Source organism: Girardinichthys multiradiatus, chromosome 7, assembly GCF_021462225.1.
Source record: "Girardinichthys multiradiatus isolate DD_20200921_A chromosome 7, DD_fGirMul_XY1, whole genome shotgun sequence".
NCBI classification, from domain to species: Eukaryota; Metazoa; Chordata; class Actinopteri; order Cyprinodontiformes; family Goodeidae; genus Girardinichthys; species Girardinichthys multiradiatus.
Window position 1 is genome coordinate 19,802,002 of NC_061800.1, and position 26,016 is coordinate 19,828,017.

Here is a 26,016-nt window from a genome sequence, read left to right on the forward strand (position 1 = left end):
CTATCACTTTTTTGAAATATGTATGTCGCTTTTAATGCACTCCCGTTTTGAATTGTGCGTGTACATTGGAATCGGTGGTGTGCAATTTGGTGTTCTTCCATGCCAGGACAAGCTACATTACTTTTGCTGTGATGTCAATGTTTTTTTTTTTTTTTCCTATTCAAGGGATTATGTTTCAATACTCTCTTTAATCGCCCCAAAATGGTCTGATTATTAGTTGCAAAATAATCAGAAACTAAGTCATGGAGACAGTTTAACTTTCAGTTTCAAGTTGTGTGAATCTTCATTAGAGCAGATATAGCATAGCGTGAGATTAACTCATGTTGTGTTCAGCTTCACTAATTTTGTAGCAATGGCCCTCATGTAGAAACTTTCTTTCAGCATGGCAAAAAAATATTTGACTGCCTTTCTTATCTGGTGAGCAAATTGTGTGACAGAGCTATAATAAATTAATCTAGCAGTTGGTCACTGTGCCACTACTTCATTCCACATTTAAAACAATGGGAACACTGGGTTGTGACAAAGGCCAAATCTAACCGTACCAGGATTTTTTACAAGTATGTCCTCAAAGCTGATGCTTCTACAAATAAGACATGGTGGTGGCTGTTACACATAATCAAACTTTCCCCAGAGCACTGAAGCTACAGTGCCTGGAAATCTACTTAAGGTCCGAAGAAAAAGCAATGAAACCAAAAGAAATGGCAGGTTGTGAGTATAGGCTTCTTCGACATTTATGTTTGTACATGCATTGTTTATTGTTTTTTTTTTTTTTTTTTTTACTTTCTGCAGGTCTGTTCATTCATCTGCTCCCTTTTCAGTGTTCACTCTGTCAGTCTCACTGTGTTGTGTGCATCTGTGCTGAGTTTGGACAGCATCTGCAGAGCTTTTTCTGTGTAAGGTTTGTTCTTCTTCCCTTTGGCTCAGAAAGTGTTCCTCTGTGTAGATCTGAGCTTTGTGAAGTCTAATTTTCCCAAAAATACAGGGAAATCAGCAGAACATTCAGCAAGGTTCCATGCATATCAAACTGAGGATCATTTTAAAGTGCCTCTAAACCTGATCAGGACGGTTGTCTCCTAATTACTCAGTCTGTCAATTACTGCTGCAGAATGTATCTGTTTATTTTCCAGTGAGGGAAGACCTGTCCCACATTACAGGGCACTTGTTTTTCTACTGGCATACATTGCCGTGTGGTTAATCTAATGAAAGGGTCTTTATGATCATTTAAAAGGCATAATGTGTCTCTCTGTTTATATTCTTTTTTGGCATGAATGCCCAAATTGTCTGTGTTTTCAGTGAATTAATTTACATCATTCATTCAGTTTTTTAAAATCTCTTCAGACATAAGCTTCTGCCAAATACATGCAGAATGTTTCCATGGATTTTGTACAAAAGCAACTGCCAATAAATGCTACGTTTTGTCACCTGAAAGAGTTTTATGTGACAATTTGTCGATAAAGTACACCAGCAGTGTGTAATTTAAAAAAGCAGTATTATCTTTACCTTGACAACTCAAAAATTAACTCACTGTAACTTTATTTTGGTTATGTGATGGATTATGTGATGGATTATTTCTTGGCAGGCTGAAATGTCTTCCTAAAATCTCTACTAGTTGCTTGGTAACATTACATTACATCTTGTCTGTTAGCAGACGCTTTTATCCAAAGCAACTTACATGTGATTAACAACTTTCAAGCTTTGTTGCCATAAGAAACCCCAAGATGTATTGCGTGTCAGAGCATTTTAGAATAACTGCAAAGATGGAGCAGGTAGGGGGGTACAAATAAAATGCAGGTGAGGCTTGTTAGTCATCAGCACAATGACTGTATGACTGCAAAAAGTTACAGTTTTAAAACTAATGAAATACAAGCATTTAAGTGTTTTTTTGGGGGATTTTTTTAAGTCAGTAAGTGGATCTCAAAGTAAGTTAGTGTTTCTCCATTTTACATATGGAAAAATCTGATTCCCTAATGCTTTACTGCACTTGTGGGACTCATAAATTCATACTGCAACATGATTTTAACATAATCTTTTTTGAAAGAATGAGGTGCAAACATAAAAATGTAAATTTTTTGTATTAAAGCACTTTCCTCAGGCTCTTGTGATAAAATATCGCATCTGGCATTAAGGTGCCTTGCTGCATAGATATTCATAGCCCTTGACTTTTTTCACCTTTTGTCATGTTACATCCACAGACTTCAATGTTTTTAAGAGGATTTTATGTAAGAAACCAACACGTTATAGCGAAAAAGTGTGCAGAAAACCATTCCATTGTAGCTCTGACTGTATGTTTGAAGTCATATTTGTGGTAAAGAGTGAACTTCTGCCCCAGTTCCAGGACTTCTGCAGCTTCCAACAGGTTTTCATATTCCCATTATCTCCGACCAACTTTCCCGTACCTGCTGTAGAAAAGGATTCCAACAGCATGACATGTTTCACAATGGAAATTATGTTTTCAGGCTGATGTCAAACCCTCCATCATGTAGTGTTATGGAAGTAGTCATGTGATCCATGCTGCACCTTCTCATGTTTGCTGGGTCCCATACATGTTTTCTGGCAAACTGCATTTTTTGAAATCTCATGGCTTCCTTTCAGCAATTACCGTTTTTTGTATTTCAAACTGTATTCAACATCCATGCTTGTGTATTGAGGAAAAAAACACAAAGATATTCACAAAAAATAAACCAACTCTTGAAAACTCATCATGCTGAGAATCTGTATTAGTCAGTGGTTGATAAATTTAAATTCTTCACACTGTTTTCTGCCAAGTGTTGTTCTTTGCACCAGTGAGGGAATTATTTTTTGTGCTTAAACTTAATTTGTTGAAGACATCAGCTGTGTGGGTAGAATAAAGATAAGAATATGGAGGAATTGAAGAAATCATTACTGTAAACATTCTATAAAGATTTTGGTTCAAGTATGTTTGTTTAGATTTTTACAGAGTTGATGATGTTTTAGCATGTAATGACTTGTTGATCAGCGAGAAACTGTGATTGTATCTTAGAGTTTAGTTTTTACAATAGAATCATTGGAGCAAAGAAACGACGAAGGCAGTCAAAACTGACCATCTATTAACCATATATTCTTTGCCTTTGTTAGGATCAGTGATGTAGAGAAAAACCCTTAACTATGCATGGCCTTGCTAATTGTATCAATTAATTGAATCTAAGGATTCAAAAAGTGTGAAAGCCACAAAGATTTTTCTATCATGCAATATTAATGAGATGCCAAAAAAAATGCCAGAGTGACCAAAGTTTTGTGTGGGTGTATGTATATTGTACAGGAGAGAGCTCTTCCCTAGCTGTAAAGCAACCAAAAATGAAGAAGTTTGTTCAAACGGCCATCACTAGGATGTAATACTAAGTTACCAGTTCAGATGGTTGAGTGATTTAAACAAACACATCCAGAGCAACACAATCATAAGGGAGATATGCTTATTTATTATTTCTTATTCTTATACAAAAATAAAAATTTTTATGTGAAAGTTAATCGATATCTCCTAAAATTATGACTGAAACTTAAGGCTGTGATTTGTTTTCTTTGCAGACTGTTTTGCTGCTTTAAAACATCCTAAAATGTTGACATTTTTTTCTACTTGTCTGTTTTTCTTTTATTGAAAAGCCAAGCATGCTTTATAAAACTTTATGGATTTGAAAATCAATAGACTCAGGAAGTCATTAACATTCAAAATCACTTGAAGCAAGCACCAGCACCATTCTTCTGAGTTACTATAGGTTACACTCTGCTCTGAGGCTATAAATAGATCATAATATTAAAGACACCACTGTGGGGCTTTGACAGTGTGAGACCATAAAGATTTTTTATTCCTTCTTGTTTTTAGTTTGAATTACTCTCTTCGCAGTACAGACTAGCAATCACACCATCAACTTTAACAGTTTTTTTTTTTCATATGTTGTTTTTGTAAAACTAAAGTAATGTGCAAAGGTTCTAGGGTTGCATGAAAAAATGCTGTAAACTAATAACGCTTTCAAATTGCAGGTGTTTAAAGTGTTTATAATCTGTTTTCATCAATTAACAAAATTATCTACATTTCTAAATTGATAAAACTAAGTAATTATTATTCATATTTTGTAAAGCATTCTGACTACCTAAAGCGTTTGTACATTGTTGTTTGCCCTCTCTTTCTGTCTGGCTAATACTTGTCTGTTCTCCACCTTCTTCATTTAAACTACAGCTAGACTTTTTTTGTCAATTAGCTTGAAGAAGAATGTGTTAGCCTTTTAAATCTAATCTGGAATGCTGTAAAAATACAGAAAAATGCTCAATAAAAAGAACAAAGGACATTTGTGATGAAACATAATAGAAAATAATAGGAATTATAGGAAATTAATGAGTGAAATGGATTAATGAGAATGCATGGCCTCCATCTTGATAAGACAGTGCCCAGCTGTAATTGCGTATTTCAGAGAGAGATAATGATAATCACTATCCACTGGTCTTAACACAGGTTGACATGTGGGTATTTTAGAAAGTGATGTGTATGGATTAGAATAAGACAGCAGGAGGGTGTCGGCTGTTTCCTGTGATTCCCAGGCAGCTCAGCGGAGACTTCCTCTGCAGGCAGCGGCTGCTGGCAGTGTGACATTCTTAATTTGCAGTTGGGATAAACCCAAACAGCTTTATTATCAGGGAGGATGCACAGTGCTTTTTACATTGCTTCTGTATCAGATATTTTATGTAATTTAATTGTGCAGTAAATTAATTCTACAGTAGTGCTCATGTGCTGGGGGCTCCTATTTTGTAGGTTTTGCATGTAGCCTTTGTAGAGCCTGGCTGTGCACAAATACCAAGCTGAGAGTGGCTGTTGAACTTTGGAAATGTCAGTCATTGCTCCTTGCAGAGAGTACTATCGCTTCGGTCCTGAGTGTCCTCCCTGCACATCTTAAAACTTTCCCCGCTCTGTCAGTGACCTCCTGAAGTCTTTTGAAGCTACCTCTCGGTTGCAGACAGGAAAAGCTCAGAGGATACAGAGCCTCAGTTCAAACATCAACAATCTTCTTTTTTTTTTTTAAACTAACCTCTGTGGTGTTGCTCTGAACACGTTTGACCCATTGATACAGCCATGGTGTAAAGCATGAGGAAAGAAAAATGCTGCTGTCAGCAATGTGCTGACCCTTTTTATAATTTAATGCCATGAAACAGACTTGCAATAAATAATTAAACATTAAGTTCTTACTGTATTATAAATAATTTGAATTAAACATAGGTGTGCTCAAATGTGTTATTTATTTGAGTTTCATCTCGGGTCTCTGCGGTTCTGGCTCTGCAATTTCCTATCAGAATAACAAAATGAATAAAGATCATGTCCCAGACTGCATAGGGTAGCATGACATGCACATGTTCAGTCACTGTGCATGTAATGTCTTTTTAATGCATCTCAGTAGTCAAGAAATGATCACACCAAATCACATCATACCTAAAAGAGCAGAAAAGGCCTACTGTGCTTGTAGTGGTTGGTCTGTGTTGCCGCAATGACTTCTAGGGTGGGGTGGGGAAATTGTTACACTAGACTGCTTTTAAACCATTCTAATTTCTACAGTTGGTGTAGGTGTACAATCTTTCCTTTTTTTTTTGTGGCAAACTTACAAACCAAAACAACTGGACTTTTATTTGAATCCGTAGCCCTATTAACTGCACAAAGTACATTTATATATGTACTTTTACCAGCTAAATTGGGAATATTTCATTGTGTTTTGTAACGTTTCTGTTTTGTGTTTTTATTTTGTCTCTTCTTTGTTCTGCTCTGTACAACAAAATATAATTCTTAAAAATTTGCATTAGTTTGTTTTATGTGCCTGATTCTAAGCTCTGCAGCTAGTGAAGGAAAATAACTCTTCCTACAAAGTGCCTTGCAAAAGCATTAATACCTGTTTTTTGGGATTTTATAAGATAAATCAACATAAAGTATCACATAATTGTAAATAGTAAAGAAAATAATGCATGGCTTTTGTTTTTCACTGATACAGATCTAAAAAGTGTGGTGTTAATTTTTATTCTGTCCATTTACTCTGTTACCCCTAAATAAAATCCAGGGCGACCTGTTGCCTTCAGGGGTCTCTGAACTGAGGTTTGTTGGAGAACATTGGTGAACAAACAGGGCAAAGAAGACCAAGGAAGACAACAGACAGTGTTCAATCCTGCATCTATTGATAGAAACAATATAGTCAAACTGCAAAACCTACCGAGACATGGACGTCCACCTAAACTGACAGTATAATCAGAGAAACAGCCAAGAGGCTAAGGGTAACAACGGAGGAGCTGCACTCCCCAACCTGACCTTTGTTGGAGAGTGACAAGACGAAAGCCGTTGTTTAAGAAAGCAACAAGAAGTGGCATTTGCAATTTGCCAGATGCCATGTAGGGGACACAGCAAAAACATGTGGATAAGGTCTGGTCAGATGAGGCCAAAATGTGTCTACATGCAAAGTGGTGCATGTGTGAGAAAACTAAGATGGCTCATCACCTTGAGCACACCCTCACTTTGGCAAAATATGGTGGTGGTTTCAGCATCAAGCTGTGGGGATGCTTTTTTTCAGGAGTGCCAGAAAATATTTTAGATGTTGAATAAGACTTGAGACATTTGCCCTCCAGCAGGACAGTGACTCAAAACATACAGCCAGAGAAACAATGTAAAGTTTCAAATTAAAGCATATTTATATGTTAGAGTGGCCTAGTCAAAGTCCAGACTAAATCCCAATTGAGAATCTGCGGAAAGACTTGAAAATTGATGCTCGCAGATATTCTCCATCAAATCTGACTGACGTTGAGCTACTTTGCAAAGAAAAATGGCATTTCTTTAACATTTCTTTTGGTCTGTGTGTAAAGCTGGTAGAGAGAGATACTCCAAACAATTTGCAGATTTGCAGCAGAAGGTATAAATGCACACAACAATTTGACATTTTTTCAATTTAAAAATGGAAATCCGGTACTTCACATGTTTGCACTAGTTAGTGTTGGTCTATCACCTAAAATACCATTGAAGTGTATCAAAACTTGAAAACGTTAGAGGTTAGTCAGTGCACTGTCAGCATTGTTAAGCATTTTGGCTCTTTCCAAGAGGAGACTCTTACACTGAAGAGTTTACAGTAGGGGATGAGCTTTCACTGTTGTTTACGTGTTGCAGAGAGGCAGGAACGTGTGCTCAGTGCCCCCCAGACCCATTTCTTTCAGATTTTCACTTACATGGAATAAAAGATGAACATGTGAATGCTTTGTTTCCACCTTGCATAGTTCAAGTGCATTAACAGTTGGAACATGAGTGGAGGCAAAAAGAGGCCTGTTAATGCCAGCTCTGATCAGCTTGGAGGGGTGCTTCATGTGAAAGATGGTTTTATAATTTATCACTTTTTCTTCATCCTTGGCTCATTATTTATTTGACATCTCTCTTCTCCCTTGAATAACTTTATAATACCAGTAGTTTTAGTGAAACTTTTTTAATTGGGACTGAAGTGACAGCCCGCGTGAATATTTGCCCTCTCTTTTTAGCCGTTCATTCACAGAGCAAAGATCCCATTGACTCCCCAGAGACAATTACTCCCTCTTCCACAGATCAACTCTCTGCAAACTGCAGTTGTTGACTCCTGACCTTCCCTCGTACCCAGCAGCAGCGCCAAATAAAATAATGTTATCGTCTGTCTTCTCTCAAATCCCTATTTTTTCCCATGACACCAGTCTCCAGGAGGGATTTTGGGCAGCTCTTGAGTGCCCCTATGTGGTCATTACTCTTAACTCTTGTTTTTCCATCAGAAAATCAACATTTTGCTGAGTGTAAAGGACGATTGTCTCCACCAAAAGTTATGTGATATCTGTGCACCAATTTGTCTCTGTGTAATAATGTTGTAAAGCATGTGCCTTTGCATGTGTGGGTGTAAAAAAATATATATATGCCAACTGCTTAATGGCAATAAGCATGTGTCGGTGCGTCTGACTTAGATTTTTCAGGCTGTGCACAAACACGTCACCTTTAACAAGACAGCAGGGCTCTTGAGAGTGACAGCCTGTCTCCTCTTTTTGCAGGAGGCGCTTTGAACCTCACATGCAGAGCATTTTTTGGCTACAGTGGAGATGTCAGCCCGCTCATCTACTGGATGAAGGGGGAGAAGTTCATAGAGGACCTGGACGAAGAGAGGGTCCAGGAAAGCGACATCAAGTAAGAAACATGCAGCTTTGCTTCGAGTCATTTCCCCCAGATCAGCAGTAATGAAGAATTAACTGCAGATGTGGACAAATTTGCCACAAAGGATAAAATGACAATACCAATAGTCTTTGCACGTTTTAGTCCATTAGCTCTAAATTGCATAGATTAAACTAAACCGACGAGAGATTTATCCCCTGCCTTTAAAGCAGCTTCTGTTTTTAATTTGTTTTGCTATGCTATGCTTGTTGCAGGTCATTATTCATTTATTTTGTCACTTTTTTTTGTTTCTTATCAACTGTGCCTGATTGAAGGAAGAAAGTGTCATTAACAAGGAAGAGAGAGGACTTTCTACTTGCAATGATGTGCAGAGAGGTCCTATCATGTAGAGGTGACATACAGTGCAACCCTGCAGAAGATGTGTAAAAAGTTTAAAAATAAATTAATGACTTTTGCAGTAGTATAATTTCTCACAGAAAATTTTAGAAAAATCCAGCCTTAATTTTAGTGCAATCATTCAGTGGGAAGCAAATTTACCTTAAGAAATAACTGTTTTCCAATGCATAGACAGTGGATCATGGAAGTCTATTGGCTGGTGCCAATTAGTGTCCCTGTTAAAACTGTTTCTCAAGACTGGCTTTATTTTTACCCACTAAATAAATTTGGAATATTTACAAACAGTAACGCATTGAAACAAATCTGTCATTCTTTAATTTCTTATTGTTGATCGTACCAGAACAGATTGTGCTCTTTACATTGTGTTAAATTACTACAAGGTATGATCTTAAACCTGTTTAGAGTGTCAGAGTTAATCAGAGGTAAAACAAAGTCCCCTCCTATGTCTTTGATCGGGTCTAATCATGATCTTCTTTGATGAATGTTAGCAGAAAGAAAATTATAAAGTTGTGTAAGAAAAGACATGACTGTCCCGTTTTATTTTGTTTTGCAACCAGAAGTATTTTATGATAGCCAAATTTGCCTTTTAATATGAGACAGAAAATTGTTGTTGCCTTATTCAAGCCAGGTGACTAGCATTGTGCGCAAAAGATGGTGGAGGGGTAGCACTGCTTCACTCTATGCTCCAAACAGGCAGACAAAACGTTGAAATGTTAAACTGACTTTAAACTGCAGAAACTATGTGATGGGAAATTTTTGGCAGTGGTGAAAGCATAATGTTTTGGCATATAGTGATACTGGCAACCGGCCCACCCCTAATTTAAATTTTTGAACCTGGAAAAACAATTCTGCAGCTTACAGTGGATTTGGTCCAGAGCAAATACATTCATCTTTGGTTTATCATGAACTTGCTCGCTGACAAGCAGAACAACAACACGTTTGCTACTTTCCACTAGCATTATACTGCATCTTTAAAGATAATGCTGAGCTTATATTTTTTTAAAGATTTGTTTTGCAGTAGGCAGACAGGAAATAGGGTGAAGAGAGGGGGAACACATACAGCACAGGTCACCGTGTCTGGGACCGCGTTTGAGGGCTGAAGACTTTATGCATGGGTTGCGTGTTCTACAGCTGCGCCAGCATTGCAACCCTCTGAGATAATTTTTAAGACCATTGCCCTGTTTGGTTTTATTTTAGTGCAGGCTCTAAACCTTTCCTCTTTCCGGGGCTTTCAGATATTTTAAACAAGAGTAACTTTATGTCACTCCTTTTTGCTCACGGAAGTTTACTCCCTGATCCTAGTGAATGTTTCCCATTAGGGTTGTTTGCAGAGGATGCAGCCCTTTCTGATTGTTAGCTACTGCCATATTTTACACCAGATTTTTTGGCTACCTCCTTCTCTGCACCACCTGTAGTTGCATCATGCAGATGGGCCATAAGCACTTAAGGAGGAGGAAAATGTTGAAGTGACGAGAAGGAGAGAAGATAGAGTTAGAGCAGAAGAAGCAGATAGATGGTAGAAACATGTTCCAAGACGCTGCAAAGCAAAGTTAACGAAGACGCATCTGTGATGATGAGTTTTCTGCTGCGCTGATGCACACATGCAGGACTAACAAATTGCAGTTTAAACAAGCCCTTTGCTTCTCTCTTCCTCTATTACTCCCTGACAACAAGATTCCCCCCACTCAAAGGCAGAGGGCTTCTCTGCTCAATAATTCATACCCAGACTTCATGCAGCAGATCAATAATGTATTTGATCATCCGTTCTCTATTGTTCAAGCTGATACCCTGGGCTTTCTTAGATCCTGCTTTGATTTCATTTCCATACACAAATAACCACAGATTTAGCCAGGAGAACCACAGGGGGAGAAAAAGATAGAAGATAAACCTAAGCTAGTCTTTACACTATAAGGTCAAGCTCTCTGCCCTAAATATGATAACGTGTATCTTTCTGAAGGGTTAAAATTTTGTCATCAGTTTTATCACTGAATTGTCAGCAGCCAAACCTGAGCGCCAAGAGGAGCAGTCAAACCTTGAGTTGCTTCGTGTTTCTGCAGGCGTTTATTTACCCAACTCAGAGCCTATTGATTTTGGAGACGGGAGTTCATTTCTGTGGTAACCTGAGCCCATAAATTCTCATTCGTGCCACTAGGACAAGACTGCCTATGTTATCAAGGCACGGTTGACTGGACATTAGCTTAGCATCCAGAGATTAATAAATTAACAAAACAAATCTGTCTCAGCATAATGAAGTAGGTGGTCGATAAATTATTGAGCACGGTGGCTTGGTGTTTTGCAGGTGTACACTGATGTGGGTGTATAAAAGCAATGAATGAAGTGGAAGTTCATCACTACATGAGCAAGCACTGTGGTAATGTTTGTGATTAAATGAGAGAAAATACAAGTTGACAAAATGTTTGTTACGTATTTTAACCTATTTCCACCATTTCATCAGGATGCCTACTGGGCCTCCTAGATAGACAGACAGACAGACAGATAGACAGATAGACAGATAGATAGATAGATAGATAGATAGATAGATAGATAGATAGATAGATAGATAGATAGATAGATAGATAGATAGATAGATAGATAGATAGATAGATAGATAGATAGATAGATAGATAGATAGATAGATAGATAGATAGATAGATAGATAGATAGATAGATAGATAGATAGATAGATAGATAGATAGATAGATAGATAGATAGATAGATAGATAGATAGATAGATAGATAGATAGATAGATAGATAGATAGATAGATAGATAGATAGATAGATAGATAGATAGATAGATAGATAGATAGATAGATAGATAGATAGATAGATAGATAGATAGATAGATAGATAGATAGATAGATAGATAGATAGATAGATAGATAGATAGATAGATAGATAGATAGATAGATAGATAGATAGATAGATAGATAGATAGATTGATTGATTGATACCAAAGTGTGATTATGTGAAATGAGAGGCTTCAAAGTAGGCATGACTCCCTGGAGAGACATGAATTATTCCCATGCCTTCAGCTCAACCAACCCCCACCCTCCCCCACCCCCACCCCATAACACAGCAGCTTTAAGATCAACAGCACTGCCTGAGACCCTCTCCTCACACAGCCCATGATGCACTTTCAATTACCATTGACAAAATCTCTCCAACAAGCCGTCCTTATGTGCAGTTTATCGGCTCGAAGGCGAGAGAAGTGAGATGCTTGAGAGTCATTACTCCACCCAACCCCATCTCTCCCCAATACACTCGAGCTGGCACGCAAACACTCTGCCCATGTCCCACTCCTCCTCATCATGGCGAATAATACAGACTTACACACACACAAACAGCAGAGTTGCGTTTTCTCATTTGTGCTTTGTTTTTTTTTTGTAGCATCATTTGTGCTGAGGGTGCTGTCTGTAAAAGTGAGCTAAGTAGTGTGTCTAAGGTACGAGGGAGCGTCTCCTTTACCCTACTCCATCAGGCTCAAGCAGCCCAGCGGGGGGGTGGGGGGGGGGCTCATTTACTTTGTGGAATATTACCATCTCTCCTTCTTGCCGTTACCATGGCAGCCGCTATAAAAAGAATTCCTTCTCATCGCCATTATTTGATTCCCCCCACACACAATCTCAGGAAGATCCCTTATTGATTTTCATTGCTCTCTGTTTTGAGTGCAGAGAAAAGACATTAACATTCCATGACGGGCTAAACAAAACAGAAAGGGGCCTTCTGAAGGATACCTTTGTACCACATTGTTTTTTGGCTTAATGTAACATTTGGGATCCATGTAGCAATCTAGAATGATCCATCCATCATTTTCTGTTTATCTGAAGACACAAGAGGTAACAGGTCCAAGGGGACCAGGATATTCCTCTCCCAAGCAACAATCTCCAGCTTACGCTGGGGGAACCCAAGGAACTCCCAGGCCAGAATTGATAGTCCCTCCAGCAGATCCTGCATCTACCCTGGGTGGGTAGATGCAGAATCATCTGCATTTACCCATGCAGGTCCTCCATGGGTAGATGCTTCACTTCATGCCCGAGAAAAAAACTCCTAACAGAGAGACCCAGGAGGGTTGATCAGATGCCGAGACCACCTCAACTGACTAGAGCCAGGGACCAGCCACTCTACTTCAATCTCCCCCTTACCCTATCGGCTGAGTCCAGCCACCCTTTGGAGGAAGCTCAGCGAATTGTTTTTGCTTAGATTTTTGTTCTTCAGGACAAATCAGAGCAGCACTAACTTTACTGCAGATGACATTCCATCTTATGCTCTATCCTAGCTATACAGGCAGAGATTGACCCCTGACTTGGATGGAAAAATCTAACTTTTTCCATTTGCGAACCTTGGACTCAGACTAACTGTCATCATCTGGTTTTGAGGCGGACCAAAGTGCAGACAAGAGCTGGGCAGCAGCATGTTGTAAGAGTCTTCAAGTTTTATTCCAAAGGTTTACAAAAAAACGAAGCAAAAGCACTGCAGGTACAAACCATAAGTCGAAGTTCAAAAACGTAGGAAACAGTGTTACCCTGTTTCCTAACACTTTCCTAACACTTGGACCATAGTCGAGGATAGTAAATGGGGTTGTGACGAACAGGAACCAGCAACAAACAATGACACAAAACCAACTTATATACTGAGGGATAACAAAGCGCAGGTAATCAAAGAAACAGGGAACAGGTGTGACAAGGAGGCAGGGAGGCAGAAGGAATAGGTGAAACAAATACAAAGACTCAGCATGGGCAAAGTAACTAATAAACAATAAACAGAAACACAGACCAAGCAAACCTATAGACAAAGACAAATAATCAAATGGGGAATAAGAAAACTAGAATAATCATGACTAAAGTGAACAGAGAAACTAGAGGGAACATAGGAACAACAATAACAACCTGAGAACAATCAAAGAACCCATAAAGAAAACCTGAATACATAAGTAAACAAACCTAACCACACTGACTGAATTAACTGGAAAGGAAACAGAAAATAAACTAGTAAATAAGAAGAGTGCAAAGGAACAAATACTAAAACATAAATAAACGCAAAGATACTAAAAGAGAAATTAAACTAGAGAATCCAAGGAAGACAAAGAACTATAATAATTACAATAATAATAATAATAATAATAATAAACCATACAAAGTAAGAAAACAACCATAAAGGAACTTAAGAAGGAAAACACTAGGAGGCGGTAGAGGGAGAAAAAGAACTAATAAGCATGATACAAAAACCAAAATTGAAACATCTAAGCAAAAGGTAAACAAACACAAAGCCACAAACAAAGTCCAAAAATGTCACACCCTGACACTAACGCTCCAGTGCATGCTGATAGTAATGGCTTAAAGATGCAGACAAAATTAAATAATCTGCAAAGAGATACACCTAGCAGGGAACAAGCTCAACGTCAAGCTAAGAATGCAGACACAGCTTTTACATTGGGTAGACAAATTCAGATAGCAAATAAAAGCAACCCAGGGATCCCATGCTCTTGAAGCAGCTCCTACAAAATATCCCAAGAGACACAGTTGTAAGCTGTCTCCAGATCCACAAAATGCATGCGAACCTTGACCCCTAGGCGATGCCGCTAGGGTAAAGATCTGGCCCTAATTCACGGCCAGGATGATAACCACACTGAACCTCCTGAACCTGAGGTACCATAATCTTGTAGCACCTGCATTTTAACGCAGTAGAGTTAACCTTAGATTGAAAATCCAGACTGATTCATCAATCAAAACTGTTTAAACAGACTGGGGCTTTACTTTTTATTAACTGTTTTCAAGTGTGAAATGAAGGAAACACTGTAGAATTTTGTTTGTATATTTGTTTTGCAGGCTTGTCAGGGAGCATCTTGGAGAGCAAGAAGTGGCGATTTCTTTGACTATTGACTCTTTGGAGGAGGAGGATTTAGGAAATTATTCCTGTTATGTGGAAAATAGTAACGGCCGTCGCCAAGCCTCCATCCAGATCTTCAGGCGGGGTAAGAACTACTCGCCATTTCCCATTCAAAATTAAAATAAATATATGTTTTTATCATTTGTTTCACAAAATTCAGCTTTTTTCTCAGTTTCACTGCATCAGATATTTTGCATCAGCTCTCTTTAAACTAAATCATAAATAAAATAATAAAAGCAGGCTGCATCATTTCATACTTTTTTTTTGTTGTTGTTGGTTTGTATATATTTACCCAAACTTTGTGATTGCATTTGGTACTGTCTGTGTTTGCACCAGCAGCTTTGTAGTTATTTTGGCTCTCTTGCATGACTTGTCTGAAGCTCTATTCATGCTCTAGCTGTCACCCCACAAGAGAGGTAATTTGATGGCTGTTTAAACAGCAAATTGGTCTTCAGCTTTTCCCAACAGGCCAATACATCCAGCATACAATTACATTTTAAGTCTTTATATGTCTGTTTTCCAATTTAATCTCTTTCTATGTGATCATCCTTTGTAGAAGGCCCAGTTCCGTTTGAGTGGCCTTTGCGGACTGCAGACGGCTTCATTTAACTCTCTTTGTCAAAGGAGAGGGATGCTAAGTCAGGCTCTCTCTGTCTCTTTCATCCAGATCTTGATGTTTATTTCATGCTTTCATTCAAAGAGCACATCACTTGCAGGCCCTGTGGCAGGTCTAATCCCACTGTGGGCTGCCTGTCCTTGTACTTCCAAAGAATTGGAGAATTTAATGGAAAGCATTGGTCAGCATCTGTATCTTCCAGGAGAGAAGATAATTGGTGGTAATCAGCTAGAAAATTATGGAAAAAGCTGATAAAATATGTAATTGAACATCTAAAACAACAATATTTTTGCTTTTCCCATGAAAAGCACCAAGAAATATAAAGATTTGCTTCAGAATGTAGGGATTATTTAATGTTTTTTACTGGATTTTCTTTTTACTTTAGTAGTAAGTACTTCAAATATAGCCCTGTTGAACACATTAGTGCGCCCTCCGTACCTATTGGCACCTCTGGCAAAGATGTGTAAAAAGCTTTTATATCAGTAGCATTCAAAAATTAGGGAAATCTAGCCCTTAATTTTAGTAAAGTTATTCAGTGGGGAAAAAAATCAAATTCTATAAAATAATTGTTTTGTTTTACAAAGTCCCTGGTGCTCCATTTATTGTAACGCTAAACGATTCCTACTCATTAACTGTAACAGAAGTATTAATTTATTTATACATTACTTTTTTAGTTTGATCAGAGTTTCCAGGGTATTTTGATTGGTATTCAGTTTGTACTTGTTTCCCCAGTGTATAAATAATACATGACACAGAGGCGCATTTCACTCCTCAAATTGTAGCAGACAAGAGAACCTTCCTTTCAAATAAGGCAGATGTGTGTTCATCTTCATAAGTCTGGATACGGCTAAAAGAAAACAGCTATTTGTATAATATCTACTGTTCATTCAGAGCAATTATATAAAACTACTTTAATTGAAACAACCAAGTCTGGATGAGGACCAACATTTATCTTGCCAACACACAAAGTAAGAGAAAATGTCTATTGCCCACTGTTAGAGAGCTGCACCAATTAGGCCCCGTTCACACTGCAGGCAAATGTGGGGCCCAAATCTGGGGTCAAGTGACCAAGTCAGACTTTTTGGAACAAGTGTGAACGCTCATATCTGGGCTGTATCTGACTTTTACAAGTCACATTTGAGGCACATTCATATGTGGTCCTGAATCCGACTCGTATCTGAATTTTTGGAATGTGACTCCAGTGGGAACGACCAAGGCCCATTAGATATGACTTTGGCATCACTTTGTGTCGCATTCGTCACAATTTTGTGCTGCCCAGCAGGAAACAGTAGAAGTTAGCTGTGTCTCCGCATCCAAACAGTTTGTTGTGCTGATTTGGCAGTCAGATCTCCCTAAAACAGAACAATAAAGAGTTTCACATGTTTCTCACACAGCACCTGATGACAATAAATGGCTTCTGTTGTGCACTTAAACCATAACACCTATATCTCCGTGTTTACTGTTGTACTGTGCTAGATGACGCTCGTATTGTTCTTATGCGCATGTGGGACAGTTTGGAGCCGCAACATTTTCAAAGTAATGTGATCGACCACACAAAAAAATCTGATATCTGAAAAAATCAGATTTGAGCATTAAGACCTGCAGTGTGAACGTAGCCTTAGGTGCCATCTTAGGGTCACCAGGTCTCCATACCAATTAGATGTTATCGACGTGCCAACTAGTTGTTTGGGTGAAATACCAGGAAAAATCTTTTCCTGTCCAACATGACAAACAAAAGCATTTGGATTTTGCTACAACTTGGTGGAACCCTGTGCTTTGGTCAGATCAGACTAAACACTCCAGGCGGGTCTGGCATGAAACAACCGACAAATCTTTGGGAAAGCAGCCCATGCTCCCAGTTAAGATTGGTAAAGGTGAATATGTGATACTGTGGGCTTGTTTGTCACCCTTAGACCCATGGAACCATGTTAGAAAGCATGGCTTGATTTTGATTTTAAAAATCTGTAAATCTCTCAGTAAACTGAAAATAGATCATTGCAGCAAGATGTTGATCCAAAACATATGCTCAAAGCAACATTGAAATGGTTCATCAGGTAAAATAATCAACCATCTTTAACTGTCATGCCAGTCCCAGTAATATATGCTACATAAAACCTGTGGGTTGTACAAATGATCAACAACAGCAGTTTAATAAATCTGGCAACAGCAAACATTTACTGATGTGGGGGTTTTCCGCTTACTGGAGAAAACATCTTAAAGGTTTGTTTTTTGGTTGGTTTTTTTTTTCCATTTTTTAGTTGTGATATACTTTGCTACAACAGTAAAAGATTAATTTATTTTGGAGCATTTTTATATGTTCACAAGGGTGCAGATAAGTGTGACCACTTTTAAGAGTGACTTAGAATTACTATTTATGTCTCTCATCAAGACATAAAATAACATTTACCAAAAATATTTATTTATTTATTCTTAAAATAATCTTGTTCGTATTAGATTAATTTAAACAGTAAAGACCAATTCCTAAGTATGAGGGTAAATCCTATTGAACATTAGATTATTTTGCTTCTCACTGTTTCTATTGCAGCATGAGAAGACGTGTATCTTTGCTCTGTCTGATAAAATAGAGAGAGCATTGCAGCTGCCATGGCAGCCATGCATTGTTAAAGCCCACAGTGTGACAGAGATAAAAGGTGAGCGTGTTCTAGCTGAGCCAACCAGGTAAATGCTGCTTTAATACACATCATAACTCATCCCCAAGCCAGGTCTCAGGGGAGACATGGAGGCGATAATAGAGAAGAGAAATGAACTGAAAAGGGAAGGAAAAAGGGGAGCGAACACAGATGGAGAGGCAAGTGACAGCAAGATGAGTAATCTGATACTCGTTGTTTTGAAAATGCCGCCATCCATGTCCAGAATTGTTACAGTCCCACTACGGCTGACAGCAAGAGTGCAGAGCTGTGTTATTGCTGTGCTATGAAAAAGAAATGAAGCCCATTTCTCATTAGATTTTTGTTCCCCTCATGTCTCCTTGCCCGGTGTTCTCTCATTTTTCTCAAACTTGTTATGAACCTTGTGTCTCTGAAGATTGTGTCCTACTTTGTTCTGAGTCGAGCTCTGAAACCTCTGCATATTGTCCAGCTTTTTTGACAAATGTTAATGTGCCCTCTAAGTCCTCAATTATCTTACTTTGACAGTTGAATATTGAACAAAAGGAGAGGAGCCCTGGGTTCAGTTTGGTGGGAAAACTGTTAAAGGAGGTGATTGTGTCAGCAGATTTTATCATATTTCCGGTCTGTGTTTCCTGTCCTCAACAGAGCTCATGTACACAGTGGAGCTGGCAGGAGGGCTGGGAGCGATTCTGCTGCTTCTCATCTTCCTCATCTCCCTCTACAAATGCTACAAGATTGAACTGATGCTTTTCTACAGGAGGAACTTCGGCAGTGAGGATGTGGATGGAGGTAAAAAGAAACTTCCGCCCTCTACCATCACAATGTCCTTATATATATATATATATATAGAAATTAATTTGTGTTCAACCAGAACCGACTCCCCCGTAGATTTAAATCCTTCTTCTACTTTTGCCTAAGTGGCCAGGGACCACTTCTGTCATGGCTCCGTTGGGGAAAGAGGAGGAAGGATTTTCAATTTGTTGCCCATTTAAAAATAGATCAGTCTCAATATGTCAGGGAAGGATGCTTACTCTGCACCAACGAATGCCAGGTAATAACACGGGGGGACTGGCCCAGCTTGAAGCAGCCTCCCTGAGTGACAAGTAGGAGCCAATTCAGTCTGCAATTGTGGAGCGGCTGCTTGTTTTCCTTGCAAAACATAGTTAACTTTCTCTTTAGTTGAAGACTGTTCTGTTCATGTCCCAATATCTCTCTGTGTCCTTAATTCTGGAAACACCAAACTCAGTACTTCTTTTTTGTTTGTTCTTCCACATACATAAATTATCTATTACATGCAGTTTTGTTGACTCAAACTTCTACATGATTAAGTCACACTGTCAGGGATGGCTGATACAAGCGGTTTTGATTTCTCCAGCAGCTTTGCTTGGTGGTTAATTTGAGCCGTCGGTTTCTAATTTGAAGGCACTGTTTGATGTTCGCATTCAATCGAGCGTGGCTCTGACCCTTTCCAGGGAGTCTCAAAGCTGCACATGCTTCTCAAAAGGGTTTTTGAAAAAGCTCCTCTTCCCTTTTTGACTGTCCCACATTCAAGTTCTACAGAGAATAATGACTAGCACATACTGAACATGTCACCACCACTGTGCTTCTTTTATTCTATTTTCTGCCTTTTCAGTTGTTCTCACTGTCTTGTGAGAAATCATTGTGAGGTGTGTAGCAGTGCATTGCTTGATTCTTTATTTGGGTGTGTTTATATCTAACCCAACTTTTTTTTCAGATGCACACTAATGGCCTAATGGATGTGACGCTACTGGGAATCAATGCGTGTACTCGGTTGTTTACGACAAGCCGATCTGTTCCAAATAAAACTACTGAGCAAAAAAAATCGTTAGCTGTTATTTTGAAGAAGTGTTGCTCCAGTTCAAAATTCAAAAACTGGTCCGGTGTGGGGGGTCAAACCCAGCAAAGCACACTTAACCACAAGAGGAGATGTATCTGAATGGGACATTTGTGGTCAAATAAAATAAAATAAAATTGTTTACCACAGGTTTGACTTCTTTAAATACTACAGTTTTAATGCGGGACCCATATAAAGTTGTCCCCTTGTCAAAATAACATTGCCATCCTTTTTTATGTGATTTCACAGATATATTAAAGATGTGAAAATATGTTTTAATATTTCTTTGTTCAATCACAGCATATGTCAGCTTAAGGCTCTTTATAAGAAGAAAGATCAAATTTCAAATCCATCTAGTTACATAAACAAATTCAATTACAGTTACATACATTTCAGTTTGATTTAAGTTAAAGTAAAATATGATCCAATCAAATTCACTTTATTATGCCAATAGATAAAACACTTTTTTTATCTCAGGAAAACCAGCTGGTTGAGTCGAGTCACTGGCTTTGCAGGAATCCCTTCTCGTGACTGAACATGTGGCGACAGTAGACAGTTGAATGTGTTAAGTCGTAAACTGGGAAGCAATACCTGATACTGAGCAAGCATCTGGTGGCAGTGGAAAAAAACAACCGCCTTTGAAAAGGGTCAGTTGTTCTGCAGAACCACTCTCAGCGTGACTGGTCATCTGCTCCGACTAACTGGGGTTTGGAGGATAAAAGTACATGGGATAGTTTGTTTTTTTCTTGGTAATGTTCTGAATGTTTTATTTGTTTTGAGTCATATTGATTGTTTAATTTTAGGTTTTTGTTTATACTTTTTTGTTTCTCATCATAGACAGAAATACCTGTGAGAAGAAATAGTGCATTTCAGTCAGACATTCGTAGTTAAAAATGATTTGGTAAAGATTTCTACACCAGGTTTTACATCACAAAGTACAGCTTCTTACTGTATATCTTATGTGCTTTATTAAATCTCTTTTCTGTATAGAATTAATCATTTCACATTTGATGAGTCAACTACATATGATCAAATGCAGCAAAGCTCATTAAGAAACAGTGAAGTTGCCGTTTAGTTTAGCGCCATATCTGAAGCTACAAATCGCATGTGTTCATTGATGTCTCTATAGGCTTAAAAATATCTTATTTTTTGTGTTTTCTCTAATAGAAAAAAGGTTTAACATAAGTTGAATTTAAAAGAATCTGTATCACACAGTAAACTATGAATGGGATCCTGCAAACAGGATGCTTACTTCATCATCATTAGGTGGCCACAGTGTACTGCAATAGTCCTACAGTTCTTGCAAAACCTTTTTTTTCTTGTCTGTCACTCTAAATGCTGCCACGCAAACGATTTTAACAATATTGGGGGTCTTCTTCAGAGTAAATTTAGACAAACAAAGCTATGTGAGCTGCAGATAGACACAAACTTCCTCTGGATGAGAAACATTGTGATGTTTTAATGGCCTGAGATCTTGTGGCACGTTTAATGATTTATATTTGCAGTTACGTTTCTACACAAGTAGCTGCCATACTAAATTCCACTGAACAGACGTACAAAAGACAACATTAACGTTTGTCAAAACAATGTGAAAATATGGTTGAAATTTAAAAGGACGTATACATAAAGAAGTCTATATTTATGTGTAAACATATGAGGGGTCAAAGTAACAAAATTTAACTTGAAATGAATTGAAGGTGTGAAATACTGAACATGGGAAAATTTAGTGTTGTAAAAATCAACGTAATTAATTTTGTCTCTGTGAAAATTAGAATCTGTAAATTTGGAGGTCATTAAAATGATAACATGGTAAATATGAATGTTATAAATTTTTAGTTTATCAAATTTAGCGTTCCCCGTTTTCACTCACTACCTTGATTTTAGCGCCTCCGTTTTTACCACTTCAGTTTTATCATTCATCGCGTTCACAGCGTAATTTTTGTTACTTCCGTTAGATCGGAATACGGCAGCAGCCCTGGCGCGACTGCGAAGTACTTGTAGTCCATAGCCATTGGCATGAATTTTCAATAGTACGGCAGTAATTTGCTGGAAGTTCTTTAGGGTCCAGAACTCGGCAAACAACGCTCTCAAAAATTGCCAACACGAGTTGGGCTGCTGTAGGATTATTTTCAGGCTATTTGTGGTGACTATTTGTCAAAGGAAATAAATCAACCAAATTAAGGACTTAACTCAAATAATCACTGATGCGCACTATGGGTCCTTGGTTTAGGCGGTAGCCTATTATTCAAAAGAGTCCAATATACAAACAAAAGTGTATCTTTTCAAAGGTTTATTTCAAGGAAAAAGACAACGACAAATGTGGGTTCCTCCGTTCCACCCAGTAGATAAACCCAGCGGTAGGTTCAGCACGGTGGGCTGGGAATCAGGCACCTTCTCCGGAAGAGGGAGGGAACACTGCTTGGTCGGACAGCTACCAAAGCGAGCTGGCGCAGAGAAACACCAAACCTCTTTTTTTAAATTAAGTGGAATCTTAATAACCTGATTAGATATTTGAGTTCAACAAATCTGCATTCTCACATAAAAACATCTTAAAAGTTTATTTGGGGTCCCAGAAAGCGTATTATTTACATTTTTACTCACAATTTTTGCCACCATCAACCGCCATCGCTGTCCAAGCTCGACCAATCCGCTTCGACCCGCAATTAATCATGGGAAATTGTGGGTCACGCACTACAAAACTCCGCTGTCGTGCCGGGGCTGCTGCCGTATTCCGATCTACCGGAACTAACAAAAATTGCACTGTGAACGCGATGGATAATAAAACTGAAGTGGTAAAAATGGAGGCGCTAAAATTAAGGCAGTGAATGAAAACGTTAAAGTTGATAACCTTAAAATTTATAACATTAATATTTACCATGTTATCATTTTAATGACCTCCAAATTCACGGATTCTAATATTCACAGAGGCGACATTAATCATGTGTTGTTTTTTACAGCACTCAATTTTACCATGTTCAGTATTTCACACCTTCAATTCATTACAAGTTAATTTTTGTTAGTTTGACCCCTCATATAAACATGCCTGAAAGTTGGTTAGGTTTGAATAAATGCGCTAACCAAGCCAGACTTTCAAAATTTCTGTTCAGGCTAAATTTGGCAGGATCTAGGGGCTAAAAAGTTAACATTTCAGCATATTATTGTGGGATAAATAAAGACAAGCAATGGCTAACCTTGAATACCGACAAAAATGTCCATAGATGTACTGTGTTTGAATGGTAGATCTAGGTGTTTTTATATGACAGTGACCTCACTAATATAAAGCTACCAGCATTAGCAGTCAACTGAAAGCCATCTACAGTTAAACTCAGAATGATTCATTCCCAGGGCTGCATGGTGGTGCAGTTGGTAGCACTGTTGCCTTGCAGCAAGAAGGTCCTGGGTTCAATTCCCAGCCTGGGGTCTTTCTGCATGGAGTTTGCATGTTCTCCCCATGCATGTGTGGGTTCTCACCGGGTACTCTGGCTTCCTCCCACAGTCCAAAGACATGCCTGTTAGGTTAATTGGTAACTCTAAATTGCCCTTAGGTGTATGAATGAGTGTGTGCTTGGTTGTTTGTGTGTTGCCCTGTGATGGACTGGTGACCTGTCCAGGGTGTACCCTGCCTCCCGCCCATAGACTGCTGGAAATAGGCACCAGCTTCCCTGTGACCCACTATGGAATAAGCGGTAGAAAATGACTGACTGATTCATTCCCTTGGCAGATTTAGGTTTAAAGTAACCTTTTAATTTAACCAATGCAATTCTTCTGACTGGAAGCAATATTAAAGTTTTGGAGTTGCCTACCCAGAGCCCCAGTTTGAATCTGATAGAGAATCCGTGGAGGAAGCCAAAGATTAGGGTGAGTGCAATGAAGGCTTCTTGGAACTCATTACCAAAGATTCATTTTTCAAAATACAAATCAAAATACAAGTGGAAACATGCAAAAAGCTGCACACCAATATAAAAAGTTTTTGATTGCTGTTATGCCAAAAAAATGTTTTTTAAACTGACTGTTTAGTTCCATTCAGTTACCATTACTGACATTTTATGATTGTAAATTTCACACATTTAAACTTAACAAGATAGCTTGTTTTTTCCAAATCTGAGCAAAGACAGAGTAAGAAAATCGGTCTACAAATAACACTAAATGACAATGCAAGTAAAAAAGCCGCTATACATTTAAATATATTTTTATTTATTGCTACATTAATATTCAAAGTGAGCAAGGTTTTACATAAGATTTATTTTAAATGTAAGTATTTTTCAAGCAAAACAGAAACTGGAAACTGCTGTAATCACAAAGTCTAGACCAAGATTCACCACATCATAAACAAACACACTCCCAGCAACAGGTCTATTGTGTACACCCAGCAGGCTTAACTCCAGTTTTTACACAATTTCTTTGGATGTATTAATATTTCTGTTGCTTATTATCGACCATGATGTTGCAGACAACATTATGATTCGTAGTAGGAATATGAAACAGAAGAAGGAGAGGCTTAAGAGATGGAGCTGTGCATTGAAATGAGGAGGAATTAAAGTCAGTCGAAGGTTGAAAGATTATAATATTTGTGGCAAGAAATGTGGAATAAAGCTGCACGATGTAAAGATTAAGTACCTGGGTTCAACCCTCCAAAACAACAGACACAGGAGAGGTGAAAAAGAGATCAGTGATCAGCTGATTGTGATGGAACAATATCTGCAAGACAAGAGTTAAAGAAAGGGGTTGCAACTTGGTAGTTACATCTACTAAGATGTACAGTTAGGCAGTGACACTAATAAAAATAATGGAGAAGGAGCTGGAGGTCGCAGAGCGGAAGGTGTTAAGATGTTTAATGGAAGAGACCAAAATAGACAGCATTAGAAATGAGTATATGAAGGTGACAGCTCAAGATTAGCAGATTAGAGACCAAGACAGACAGGCTGGGGAGAGTGTATACTTGAAGGAGCAGAAGGGAAATAGGTTTGTGGATGATGTGAAATAGAAATGGATAATAAAGATAGGCTAAGATGAGATGGATGATTAGCTCATGTGCCCTTTAAAGGTTTCTTTAGATTGTGACATCCACTGCTGATTAAGTGTTGAAATAAATCAAAGAAAGAAAATGCCACTGTTTTAACTTCCCTACAGCCTGACTGGTTAAATATTGATTGAAAATGTGGCTTTAATTTGAAATTTCACACCCAAACAACAGGGATTAAGTGTTTTCATATGAAAAATTCATATTGTAGGTTTAACATTGATGCAACCACATTCTGAAATTAAGCTTAAAAACATATTCCTACCAGAGAGGACATATATACCAGCCTCTCATTCGAGAACACCATATTTGACCTGGTCCAGTTTCATTCCTGGCAAAATGTTGTTTTGGTTTTCATAGCTTCTGATATATGCAAAGAAAAGAAAAAAAAAAACAATATCTTTGTATTTGTGAGTCATAATGAAGAAGGTATTATATTTTGCTTCGTAGACCCCTGCAGCTTTGGCCTATTTTAATGTGAGTGCTCCACTGAAAACCAAACTATGCAAATGAAACCCTGAGATCAGCAGATTAATGTTTCGATAATTTAAACTATTTAAAGGTTATGTCTTTAATACAAGATTTCAATTTTTATTTGTAGAATCTCCAAATGTCTGCAAGTTTTCGCCCTTGCAGTGAATTTTTCTGCGGTCCGAAGGGACGTTGCCTGTAAGCTAGATATAAAAATGTTTACTCCACAATTTTTTTTAAATCGCTGTCTTTTCTGTCTGTTTTTCAGAGAACAAAGACTATGATGCGTATCTTTCATACACCAAAGTCGACCCTGATCAGTGGAGTCAGGAGACCAGGGAGGAGGAGCGTTTCGCCCTGGAAATACTCCCCGATGTGCTGGAAAAACATTATGGTTACAAACTCTTCATCCCAGATCGAGACCTCATTCCAACAGGCAGTAAGCACTCTGACCGTGGGTGTGCTCACATGTTGACAGTGCGGTAAAAACGTGCAAAAGAGTTTACAGAACATTTGCGTTTTGCTGCATTTATAATGTTGCTGCAGTGTTTAGCGCATTGCTTTGCCCTTTGTCTTGGTTTACACATGCTGCTTTGTGCTTGTCTTCAGTGTTGTTTTTCACCGTCACTGTCTCAATGTTTTGTGCTGTTAAGACAGATCTAAGCTAGGGGCTTTCACAAGTTGCACCACTTAGCCATAACATTATGACCACTCAACATATATTGCTATCAATGGACTCCATGAGTCATGAACCAGTGGACTCCAGCAGAACCTCTGAAGGTGTGCAGTCATATCAACAAGTCGCATTATCCATGTAACTTTCATTGTTTGACCTCCTTGAAGATTGCAATATAGTTGCAGGCTCAGTCTATTAAGAATGCTCTTCACCCACTTTTAACTTTAAAATAAATATATATTTGTTTTGTTTTTTTATTTTTTTTATTTATGTAAATCTTTGCAACTTACAGCTGGAGCACACTGTGTAGTAT

General features: G+C 38.3%; 1 protein-coding gene across 2 annotated transcripts in view; it reads left to right on the top strand.

The window, feature by feature from the left end:
- il1rapl1a (interleukin 1 receptor accessory protein-like 1a) overlaps positions 1–26,016 on the top strand; it is a 288,177-nt gene that overhangs the window by 253,919 nt on the left and 8,242 nt on the right. For both annotated transcript variants that reach the window (XM_047371180.1, XM_047371181.1), the window contains exons 7-10: positions 8,035–8,167; positions 14,375–14,520; positions 18,327–18,470; positions 25,296–25,466. In XM_047371180.1, coding sequence (XP_047227136.1) covers positions 8,035–8,167; positions 14,375–14,520; positions 18,327–18,470; positions 25,296–25,466 — 594 coding nt within the window. The remainder of the gene's footprint in view (positions 1–8,034; positions 8,168–14,374; positions 14,521–18,326; positions 18,471–25,295; positions 25,467–26,016) is intronic.